General features: G+C 38.2%; 1 protein-coding gene across 3 annotated transcripts in view; it reads right to left on the bottom strand.

Annotated features, from left to right (window-relative positions):
* Positions 1 to 173: 173 nt before the first annotated feature.
* The window catches only part of rab3ip (RAB3A interacting protein (rabin3)), a 63,362-nt gene continuing 50,562 nt past the window's right edge, over positions 174 to 12,973 (bottom strand). For all 3 annotated transcript variants that reach the window (XM_072269324.1, XM_072269325.1, XM_072269323.1), the window contains one exon: positions 174 to 1,805. In XM_072269324.1, the coding sequence (XP_072125425.1) occupies positions 1,723 to 1,805 (83 nt within the window). In that variant the 3' untranslated portion in view covers positions 174 to 1,722. The remainder of the gene's footprint in view (positions 1,806 to 12,973) is intronic.

The raw sequence follows: 12,973 nt of genomic DNA, 5'->3' as shown, positions 1-12,973 counted from the left end.
CAGGGATCCTGCTAAGTACTGTTAGTTAGCCCAAAGATAACACCAGTCAAGTGCAGCACTGGCAAAATCCACCTGTTCTCCTACTAGAATTCTAAATTCATTGCTTCCTCTGAAAGTAAATTATTTGCAGGTTTATTCCAAACAAGAAAAACACAAAAGTACTCACACCAATTTTAACATTTTATTTTCTACCTTTTAAACATAGTCCAAACTCATTTTATTTGTAAACATGTTGTATAACATGACGAAGCAATGTTTATTTCAGCTGCTTTCATTTCCACCATCTGTTGATTCCCTCCAAGCAACTGCTGGTAGCTACTCCCTTTGAATTTCACTCCCTGAAGGAAGTGCTTATCCTTTACACAGTTCCTCAAATGGTGCATAAAACACACAGAAAACAGAAAAGGTCATGCAATTTCTACTGAAGAGGTTAAGGAAAAACAGCTCTTAATTTAAAAAATCCCAAGATATTGCAATATTGATGAAAAACTGATTGACATGGAAGATTAAGTTTCTCTCTTCCCAGAAGATGTCCAGCTTTCTGAATATTTTTAAAGATCCAATACCTGAAGTATCTTTTTTGTATTACTGCAGAAGCCTTGTTTTCACAGAAAAGTACAATTGAAAGTACACATTGAACAGGAAGTGGCAATATAACAATGACCAGAGTCTATAGAACTTCTACAGGCAAATATATACTGAATTTGCTTTTCCTCCTTACAGATGAAGGTTCCGGAGCTGGCAAGAAACTTGGTCAAAAATCATTCCACAGAATCCTCAAGAGAACATTACAGAGGACAGGAATATAGCAAAGAAACAAAATCACCCAGTACTAACAAAAGCTTGTAAGCGCACTATTTAGAGAAACCCTGCAAAACACCTGGTTAGAAACTATTCCCTGAAGCCCACAATATCCATGAGAAACATGAAGTGGCATTGATGAAAGCAGTAAAGATAAAAATTCATAAAGTTCATTTTGTAATTCTATTGTAGAGTATAAAAAGAATAATGTACCTCAAATATTTCAAAAAATTCACATTATTCGTTAATTTTTCCTAGTCACTCAATTTTATAATAAATCTTCATGTACAGATAATATTCAAAACTGCAACCTAGCATTTACCAGAATACATTTATTGCCATTTAGATTGTTATGATGTATAATCAATGCGTTTCATATTCATTTTTTCTCATTTAAATGTATTAGCTTGACTATAGATTTGAATAAAGTTTATTCACAGAACAGATTGTTCAAAGTATGTAATGCAAATTAAAATTAATAACGCAACCTTTAATTTTTCCACTTGAAATGCAACGAGTTAATTTACTCATCCAAAAAGAAAAGCAAATGCAGTCAAGCTATTTTAAAACAAGGCTTATGAAAATATAGCTAATATACACAGAATATCTATTTCTCCTGCAAACTTAAATAAGCTCAATACTTATTTCAGTTTCTTTCCTTATACCCACTTCTTTTCTAAGCCACTGATACAGATGCAAATACTAAAGAAACAATTCTTCAGTGACAAAATTAAATACAACAGAAAGAAAAAAACTGTTCTTTGTCACTTGTTAAGTATAAGCTGATGGGGAAAAATTAAATAAAAATCAAATGGCAGACCTAATATAAAAGAAAATAAATATTAAGACAAGGAATTTTTGGAAACTACATTGTTGATCACTCATTAAAGCTCATGCATTTTATTTTGTAAAGATTGAATCTTAAAGTTCTTCCTTGTAAAATCCAAGTTTGGCTAGGGACATTTCCTTCCGGAGATGCATTACTTCCCAAAACATCTGTTCAACTGTAAAGACAAGAAGTAAAGAAAAAAAATTAATCTGCATGACTCGATTTAATGGGTCACTTATGTTTATTGAAATTCTAAATGCATTGAGAGCTGTTTGTCCCCCCTTTCACTGCGGAAGGACTGATACCTCCCTTTCCCACTTGTAAGAGACACAGAGAGCGAACTGCTTGGTAAACAGTGGACTGAGTCTCTCTTTCAGGGCTTTGCTGTTGCTTGCATGGTGGGTGGTGGGGATGCTAAAGCCTTCTGTTGGAATAAAAGAGGGGAGGGAGAGGGGGAGGGATGATGCTTTTGCTACTGCTTGTGCATGGAGGGGAGGTTAGGGGGTTCTTAAATTTTTTCTGGAATTCATTCGTTGGGGTTTTTTCTTCTGTTTTGTGGATGTTCGCGGAGAGTAAGAATTTCAGGTTGTATATTGTATACGTTCTGATATTAAATTAAACCATGGAACTTTCAAAAGGAGACAAAGTGCATTTGATTTTTAAACAGTTTTTCACATTGCTAATAGATAGATCTCCTATTTTGAGATTATACAATCCAAATATTTGCTAAACAATATCTTGTAGCAATTGCTTTGAGGCATTTTTAAAACCACGGACTAACTTGTTAATATATATGTAATTATACATTATAAGTAACTACATGAACATAATTGCTTATAATGAATGGAGAAGGTAGGAGCAAGCAGAAAGGAACAGCTTAAATTAAACAAAAACCTCATTATCTTCTGAATTTGTCCCTTGAATATATGGTACTCCAAAAGCATTTACTACTACACTTTCAATGGTCCTGCTACTTTGATTTCAATTATACATTTGCCACAATACTTCTCCAATCATTTTCTGATGAATCCAACTTTTATCCTGATGGCTTTACCTCCAGTAAAATCCTTACTCACCCTCTCCACTATTGTTCCTTATGGCAGAGCTATACAATTTCACTCAGATTTCCAAGTCCATCACTAGCTATAGGTGTGGCACATTAACAGACATTTCTTCAGTAAGCCCAATTAGCTTTTGTTTTTAAATAAGACATTCTAAATTCAGTGAACTCTTCATCCAGATTCTGCAAGACCTTACCAAGACTTCACTCCTGCCTAAACCTGTACTAAGATCCTGTTGTGTCTTCCTTCATGTACCACATTTTCTCCCACATTTTCCACCCGTTCCCTTGATTTCATTCTTACGAAAATCACTCCAACCAGCATTAATTCCCAAATCCCATAATAGGTGATCTTGAAAGTGGTTCAATACTTTGTATACTCTGCTTCCTGTACCCCCACCCTTTCGCTGATCACCTTTTCACAAGAAGCCCTGCTTCCCTTGCAAATCATCAGCATCATTTCTCCACAATTGTTTTCACCCCCCACAATGAAAACCCTTGGACAGATTATTGCTTCCCAAATTCATGCCTTTTATTCCAACCTGTTTGAAGTTCAATTTAGAATCTTTTGTCTTGAAAGTAGTACTGAAATAATCAGTCACTGATGCCATCCTTTGTGACTGCGACCATGGGCCCACTGATTTTCCTCAACTTTTCTGTAGCCTTTGACACAATTACATCACTGCTCCAAGTCCAGCAAAGGAAAGGACTGAGAAACAAAAACCAATGTTAAAGCTTTGATAGTTAAAGTCAAATATAAAGATTAGCAAAAATTCGGACAGAGATGGGGAAATTAGGAAACAACAGAGAAATTAAACGACTATTTTCCATTTGTCTTCATGCGTGAAGATACAAGAAAACTTCCAAGAAATAAAAAAACAAATTTAGAGCAAATGATGCGAACAAAATTAGCTTTAGCAGGAAATTATTGAAGAAATAAATGGACTGAAATATCGATCTCCATGAACTGATGCCATGGCTCCCAAGGTTTTGAAAGAGGTGGCTATGGAGATGGTGACTACACTGTTAACCATCTTTTAAAAAGTTCCACAAATTGTACAACAGTTAGCATATCAACTTCTACTACTAGAGTAAGGGAGGGGGGGTCTACAGAGGAACACAGACCTCCAAAAAGCCATCTCACATGCAAAATGGCAATTCTGAACCAAAATAGAGTCAATGAAGGATGTTCAAAGCTGTGGCAGGATTTGAATACTATCATCCCCTACAAAGCAAAACAAAATACGTGACAACAAGGTTTCGGTCTGGGATCCTTTATGCTCGCTTTGACCGACAAAACATGGAGACACAGTCATGAATTCCCATGGCCCTTGATGCCCTGTGATTTTAGTCTGAGGCCAAAATGAAAGCATCCTTCAAGATGGTGAACACATAGAAAGCACCCAGCCCAGACTGGGTACCTGGCCAAGTACTGAAAACCTGTGCTGATCAGTTGGCTGGAGTGTTCAGTTATCTAGAACCTCTCGCTTTGGCAGTCTGAGGTACCCACCTGCTTCAAGCAAACTTCAATTATACCTGTGCCCGAGAAGAACGTGGTAACACGTCTTAATGAATATCATCCAGTAGCACTTACTTCACTGTGATGAAGTTGAGAGGTTGGCAGTGACCACTGGTGAGATTGATGGCGGGGGAGCTGCGTGGCTTTGGTTGTAGTGCGGGCCAGGACCTCATGCCGTAGGGTCACCTGCTGCAGCTCTCCACAGGAGGAGACACCGGAAGTGGTGTGGTGTAGTGGGTGTCCATGCTGGGTTGGGTGCTGCTCTCCAGTGTCCGCTCAGTGGAAGACAAGCAGGATTCAGCTCGTCTGCAGTTGCATTAGCATGCGATGATCAAACTGCTGCTGGCTTGTTCTTGCCGACAACATCCTATGCACCACCAACCTACAGGACCTGACACTCAGGGACTTGAGCTACTTTTATTTTGTGTGACTGTTTATTGCTATCTTGAATGCACTATACGCACCTCGTGCTGTGTATGATTGTCGGTACAGTGCTTTGCACCTGCTTCTTTTGGCTGTATTCATGGCTGAATGACAATTAAACTTGAACTTAACCATATCAACTCATGCCTGAGGAGCGACTTGGATCCAGTCCAGTTTACCTACTGGCAACAACAGGTTGACATCAGATGCCAATGGCTCTTCACTCAAGTCTGGAACACCTCGACAGTGAAGGTGCGTACATCAGGATGCCTTACATTGACCATAGCTCAGTATTCTATATTATTTTCCTTTCAAAGCTAATGAATGAGCTTCAAGACCTTGGTTTCAATACCTCCTTGTGCAACTGGATCCTCGATTTCCTCACTTGCAGACCCCAGCAGTTTGAATTGGCAACAATATCTCCTCCACAATTGCCATCAGCATAGATATCACACAAGGCTATGCACTCAGCCCCCTGCTCTACTCATTTTATACTTCTGTCTTGAAGCAAAGCAGAGCCAATGCCGTATTTAAGTTTACTGACGACACCACAATCGTTAGCTGAATCAAAGGTGTGACAAATCAGCATATAGGAGGAAGACTGAAAATCTGGCTGAGTGGTGCCACAACACCAACCTCTCACTAAATATCAGAAACAAAGAGCTGATTACTGATTACAGGGGGGATGAAACCAGAGGTCCATGAGCCAATCCTTAGCAGGAGATCAGAGATGGAGAGGGTCAGCAACTTTAAATTCCTCTGCATTATCATTTCGAAGGACTTCTCTTGGGTCCAGCACGCAACTGCCATTACAAAGAAAGCACACCAGTGCTTCTACTTTCTTAGGACGTTTGCAAAGATTTGGCATGACATCTAAAACTTGACAAACTTCTATCAATGTGTGGTGGAGAGTACACGGACTGGTTGCATCATGACCTGGTATGGAAACACCAATGCCCTTGAATGGAAAAGCTTACAAAATGTATGCCCACTCCATCACAGGTGAAGAAAAGAATTTCAGGGTGGTGAGAAATGTACTTTAATAATAAATTTACTTTGAACTTTAAGACTTGTACTACTGCTATCAGGCCAGCAAATATTAAATTGCAATAACAGGAATGGGCAGTGTCAAAGCCATGGCAAAACCAACCACTGGAATCTGACTGTAATGGAAGAAAATTTCCTGAACTACATCAAATTCCAACCAAAATTTTAACACCAGCAGCAAAACTGGAGGGAGCAATAAAACTCAGTCTCTTTGAATGCACTGGAGAGAACTGCACCTACGGAACAAAGCTGAACTGACAGGTGAGTTTGAGGCTGTGGACAACGTTTGGAGGACACAGAACAATGCCCTTAAGGCAGGCTTCAGGTTCCCACAGCTGCAACAGAAGAGAATGTAGATAATTCCATCACAAGACTAACCCTAGCAGTGTAGGATTGCAAGTAGAAAGATATTTCCTTGAGCAAATATGAAGAAGCAATGCTTATCCAAGCATCGATGGTTGGAATCCAAGCTGGAAAGACACAGGAGAGCCTCCTGTCCCAAAAGCATGATTTGAAAAGCACAGCATAATCCACAACGTGCCGCTGGGAGGGAGTCAAAGGAGGCTTTACACAGATTCAGCCCCCTCCCAAAGATGTTGTTTGCCAGCAGGTACCAATCTGCAGCCTACAATCTCTACAGAGATCACACAAACTTCCACACAACTGCCTTTGCTATTGGGGCAAGGCCTGCCAATGGTCCAATTGCAAGCATCAAAGAGATGTCCTTCACTGAGCAACGTACCATGAGAAAACAGCATAATTCAACCATCAACTCAATGCAGAGTCAGCCGGAGAAAAGAATTGGGCACTGTTTTCCAAAACCATGACTGGGCCACCTAAACCAGCCCCCTTACTTGGTTACATTCACAGCATGTGAAATCTGAGCTGGATACGGGGCCAACTGTTACCTTGGTAAACGAATCATCTTTATGCCATATCCCAAAATTATGACAACTGAACTCTATTTCATAGAAAACAAGAGAAAAATCTGCAGATGCTGGATATCCAAGCTTCACGCACAAAATGTTGGAGGAATTCAGCAGGCCAGGCAGCATCTATGGAACAGAGTACAGTCAATGTTTCAGGCCGAAACTCCAATCGGTCCTGCTGATGCTGCCTGTCCTGCTGAGTTCCTCCAGCATTGTGTGTGTGTTGTTCTGGCTTCCACAGCTACACTGGGGGTAGAATGGATGTGCATGGTGTCTTTACAGCCGAAGTGGTTCACCAGAGGACCTGTTTCACTTACCCATGCATGTGGTTAGGGAAGGTCAACGTCAGCAAGAGAACATGAAACGAAAATATGATCTGCACACCTGGCCACAAAGGTCTGATGCCAGAGACAAGGTCTGCATGCACATCTTGCAGGACCAAAAGTGGCTACAAGCTGTCACCACACATTGTCACAGTCACGTAGCAGACCCCGAGCTGACAGATAAATTGTGAGGTGACATCAGGATCATATATGCCAGCAAACTGATGGAGGACCCAGAGAAGATACAGAAACGTTCTCTGATGGTGAAACCAGCATCCCAGTAGATAAAGCAATGGATGCTTCATTAAGGAGAACAGATTCATAGCCAAATTCAGCTAACCAGGAAGGGAGCATGGGAAACTGACACCCACCCCCACCAATCCACAACAGTGTAGTGGCCAGTTGACCACTACCAAGCAGGATAGACATTTCATCTTTTCTCAGTTTTACCTCATCTAATCCATTTCCTCTCTGGTTCACATCCAAATGGGGGAATGATGTACTACATCAGATCAATTACGAGAATATGGCGAGTGCTCATGCAGCTGACTGATTGCGCGGTGGATCAATTGCCTCCTGCATGTAGGAGGCCCTCTCCTTTGGGCACGGGTTTGTGCGTACACACATCTTTAAACTTGGTGGGCCCAGTTTGTAGCTCCCACACAGTAGATTATCCAGCATGTACCCTTACTGAAATAGCTCAGTAAAAACCTTCAAATTGTAATTCTTACTCCATGCAATACATAACAAAGTTAAGAGATGAGGAAGATGCTGAGAAGCTATGTGTAGACAGGGTTAACAGACTGATAGGGACATGGCAAATGGAATGCGCAGTAAAGCCATCCACTTCGGATAGGAGAGTAAAGTGGCAAGAGTATCTCTCTTGGGGTGCTAGATGGAGTAAGTCGCATTTTGGCTTTGCTCCATTCATTTCTCAATTTTTTACCACCCTTTTACTATCTATATCGAAGTGTTTATAACACTTTTATATGCTTGAATTTTGATTTTTAATCGATGGAAATGACTACCAGAGGAAAAAAGTCATTAGCTGAAGACAAGGAAACTGATAATGGAAATGGAAAGAAAGGTGTTTTTGAACAGCCTGAACAGTCTCAACTTACTTTGGAGGCTATCTCAAAGCTCCTGGATGATAAATTCAATAAAAGATTTGCTACTTTGGAAGTATTGTTAAAGGAGATCGAAGGTAGATTGACAGTACTTAAGCAGGAGAGCGAAAAACAACAACAAATTTCCAAACTCGTTGAAGCTGGGAGACAGAGATATCGCAGGCTTGATCTATCGGAAAGGAAATTAACTTCGACCACTCAAACACTGGAACAGCATAAAGTTAAGACTATTGTCTTGGAGGGTCGTAGTCGGAGACAGAATTTGCGAATAATAGGACTCAGTGAAGACGTTGAAAGCGGTCACCTTACTAAAATTTTTCTCAATTTTTAATGGAGGTGTTCGGTTCCACTGTTTTTTCTTCTCCCCCTATACTCCATCGCGCTCACCGGTCTTTAAGAGTTAAACCCCCTAAGGAGTTGAAACCCCGACCTATGATACTCCCATTTCATTATGTGCATACTAAGGAGCATTTGATTCGAATTGCTCGTGGGAAGAGGGTTATTGTGCATGGAGATCTCAAGTTTCATCTGGTTCAAGACTACAGTCCTGAGGGAATGCAAGAAAGATCGCTTTTTAAACCGGTGATGTCAGAATTGATTAAATCAGTAAGTTTTTCAATTCCATAATCTTCAAGGGCAATAATTTGTTCTATTACTAACTCATCAGGACCTGCTGCCTTTCCTTTCTTCACCTTATTTATTGCATTACAAACTTCAGATTTTAAAATACGTGGACCTTCAATGTTTTTATTAATTTCTAGCTTTTCGCCTCCATCATCTTCAAACAATTCCTGAATATACTCAGTCCATCTGTTCATAATCTCATCTTTTTCCATGATAATAGTACCGCCCTTTGTTTTCAAACATCCACCTGAAGAACAGAGGAGCTTTTTACCAGTGATATTCTTGATTTGTTGATGTAACCTTTTTGGATCAGTAATAGGGATTCTTTTTATTTGCTCACATTCCTGATTTAACTATTCTTCTTTGGCTTTTTGACATAAGCTTTTAACTTTTTTATCTAAGGACTTGTATTCAATAGGATTTGCTTCAATGACATTTATGAGACTGGAATAATAAAACCAGTATTTATCACTCTTCCTAAGAAACCTGGAGCAATAGAATGTGAATTACATAGGACCATAAGTGTAATGAGTCATATCACCAAGATATTTCTAAGAATTTTGATGACAAGAGCTGAAAATAAGATACAAGCTGAAATAGGCAAAGAACAATGTTGTTTTTTTGAAAGACAAAGGTACAAGAAACGCAATATTGATGTTAAGGATACTGTCAGAATGAGCTATTCAAGTGCAAAAAGATGTTTGTTATATTGACCACACAAAAGCATTTGATAAAGTGAAGCACAATAAGTTATTTGAAATTTTACAGAAAACTCTAGACCTAGGTTTGAAAGACCTCTGCCTAATCAGAAATCTGTACTGGGAACAAACTGCCGCTGTAAGAATAGATGGAGAAGTGAGTCAATTTACGAAAATCAAGAGAGGCATTAGACAAGGGTGTGTTTTCTCCCCTGATTTATTTAATGTGTACAGTGAAACAATATTACAAAAAATAAGACACATCTTGCTAATCAAAGTTGGTGGTGAAAACATCAATAATTTCAGGTATGCAGATGACACTTAGTTGCAAGTACGGAGGAAGAACCACAAAACTTAATTGATATAATTGTTGAAGAAAGTGCAAAAATGGGTCTAACAATTACAAAAAGACAGAATGTATGGTGATATTCAAAAAGAAGGAGAATCCTATCTGCAGGCTGAGAATAAATGAGGAAGACATAAAACAAGTACAGAACTTTTGCTACTTAGAAAGCTGGGTGACATCAGATGGCAGACGTGACATGGACATCAAAAGAAGAATAGGGATGGCAAAAGACACCTTTACAAGAATGACGAGTATACTGACCAATACTAAACTAGGCATGACAACCCGCCTCAGAGTACTGAAATGTTACGTTTATCCAGTTATGTTGTATGGCTCAGAATGTTGGACAATTATCTAGTAACGAGGAAACAAATTGTAGCAGCAGAGATGTGGTTTTTGAGGAGGATCCAAAGAATATCATGAATGAAACGAATATCTAATGAGGACGTCACGAACAGAGCAAACAAAAAGAGAAATAATGTATGAGATCATAAAAAGGCAACGTAACTTCATTGGACATGTGATTAGGAAAGCGGAGTTAGAATGAACGGTAATTATGGGAAAGATTGAAAGGAAGAAAACAAGACCAAGACAAAGACAAATGATGAGACAGCAGCCAGAGAATTGGAAATGAATACCAGTGAATTGATCCACTTGACCAGAAACAGGAGTGTGTGGGCCATGGCAGTCAAAGCTCAAACTGGGCATGGCACCTGATGAGGATGATGATATCCAAATTATATCAAAGAAATTTCCAACCAGCTCTGCTATTTCCAGCTCGCCTAAGGGTTGTTCTGCCTGATAAAACGCGTAAATGGTTTAAATCCGTGGACAAAGCATATCAATTTCCCAATTTAACCAATTTCCCCCGGGATCAATAAAGTATGACTATGACTACTATGTCTAATTTCTTGAGGATCAAAGACTGAGCTCAGATGTCTAATAAATTTGCTGTTTCTTCATGTTTGTATTCATTTGACTTATAAACTGGTGATGTCCGAGCTCTATTAAAGAAAGTTCCAAACAGTTCTGCTATTTCCAGCTGGGCCAAGGGTTGTTCTGCCTGATAAATCATGTAAATGGTTTAAATCTGTGGACAAAACTCATCAATTCCTTGAAGATCAACGTTCGATCTCAGCTATCTAATAAATTTACTGGTTTTTCATGTCTGTATTCATTTGTTTATAAGTTAATAACCAGTTCATAGCTTTGGACTTTTACAATTCGAGGAATTTTGCCCTTGGTTTAATAATGCTTGTACTTTGTTTTGGAGTATGGATATTTATCATGCTTTTATGTTAAAGTTCCTTTTTCCTTCTCTCCCTTTAATATTTATTCTATTATTTTCAATTGTTTGTTTTTGAAAATAATTAAGAATCTGATTTGGTGATTGATTTTTTTTCTTCAAATATTAATAAGATTGTATTTTGTTTCACTTTCCAAGATCTTGCCTTTCAAAATGTTTTGCAAACAGCCTTCTTTTTTTAACATTTGTTTGATGCTTGTTATAGCATTCTCTTCACAATGTTTTGACTGTGGGTGGTGTTTTGAATTCCTTTTTCACTGGAGACTATCCTTCAAGAGAGATGGGGTAGGGAAATGTCTAGATAGCTTTCTGGCTGTCTATTGGCCAGATTTTGGGCTTTTTTTGAGTGGGAGTGGGGTTATTTTTAGTTTGATTTTTTTCCATCTGGGTTGATCGGAAACTGCAAATATGTCGGAATTGTCGTAACTTCCGTTCCCTCTTCCTGATTCATGAATTTCCTAAGCAGTAAAGTTAACCCTTTACATACTATATGGTCTATTCAAGTACAATGGATAATATTATTAACTTTGTTTCATGGACTACAAATGGTTTGAATCATCCGATCAAACGGAAGAAGATTGAATGCTCAGATTATCTTTGCCCAGGAGACTCATGTAAGGAAGGAGGATAATCAGTCTTTTTTTAGGTTTTGGAAAGAATAACAATTTCACTCTAATTATCAGGATAAGGTGAAAGAAGTCTCTATTTTTATAGATGCCTCACTTTCATTAGTTCACTATGAAACAACTTCAGACCCAAATGGTAATTTCTGTTAATTACTGGTTTACTTTATAACCAAAAAGTTGTTATGGTAAATATCTATGTACCAAATACTGATTACCCTGAATTCATTCAGCATTTATTTGCATCTCCTCCTAATTTAAATGAATATATGTCAATAATGGGCGGGGATTTTAACTGTTGCCTGAATCCCTCGATGGACAGGTTTGCGCCCACTCAGGTACTTCCAAACAATTCTGCTATTTTTATCAATTCCTTTTTAGTTGACTCCAGAATTTTAGAAGTTTGGAGGTTTTTATATCCTAACAATAAAGAGTTCTCATTCTTTTCTCAAGTATATCATAATTACTCTAGAATTGACTACTTTTTTCATTGACTCTTGATTAGTTTCATCTGTTACAGCCTGTGAGTACGATGCAATTGCCGTCTCTGATCATGCGCCCCTGAAACTGTCAATCAAATGATGTAACTTTCAGTGCTGGACAATTGTGGTTCAATTCTACTCGCTTCAGGACTTAAATTTTGTTAACTTTATTAAAGAACAGATTGCCTTTTTCTTCTCAACTAATTTTACAGAAGACATTTCCAGTGAGATATCATGGGACACTTTTAAAGTATATATCCGTGGGCAAATTACTTCATATTCTGCTGGATTGAAAAAAACAAATTAATAATGAAATACGTACATTGGTTGATAAGATTAAAGAAATTGATAAAAATATTCTGTTGCTCCTAATTTAGAGCTTTACAAAAAGAGAGTTGAACTTCAGATGCAACACAGTTTGTTATTAATATCCCCAACTGAAAATCAATTACTTAAATCTAAGAGTCAATTTCATATACATGGTGATAAATCGGGTAAATTACTGGCCAACCAATTGAAAGTTGTTTCGGCTAAACATCAGATCATTAAAGTTCATAAACGGGATGGTACTTTGACAGTTGATCACGATGAAATTAATAAATCTTGTCAAGAATTCTATACCTCTTTATATTAATCAGAATTTCCTGACGATCCTACCATAATGCATGAATTTTTAAGAAAATTGAATATTCCGATATTACCACTTAATGAATGTTTAACAGTAGATGCACCTATTATGGAAGAAGAAATAAAGAAAACAATATCTTTGATGAATTCTGGTAAAGCACCCAGCCTACATGGGTATACAGTAGAATTTTTTAAAATCTTTTTTGTCT

Source organism: Mobula birostris, chromosome 9 (assembly GCF_030028105.1).
Source record: "Mobula birostris isolate sMobBir1 chromosome 9, sMobBir1.hap1, whole genome shotgun sequence".
NCBI classification, from domain to species: Eukaryota; Metazoa; Chordata; class Chondrichthyes; order Myliobatiformes; family Myliobatidae; genus Mobula; species Mobula birostris.
The sequence above is the reverse complement of the archived record's forward strand: the minus strand, read 5'-3'. Positions and strand labels throughout refer to the sequence as shown.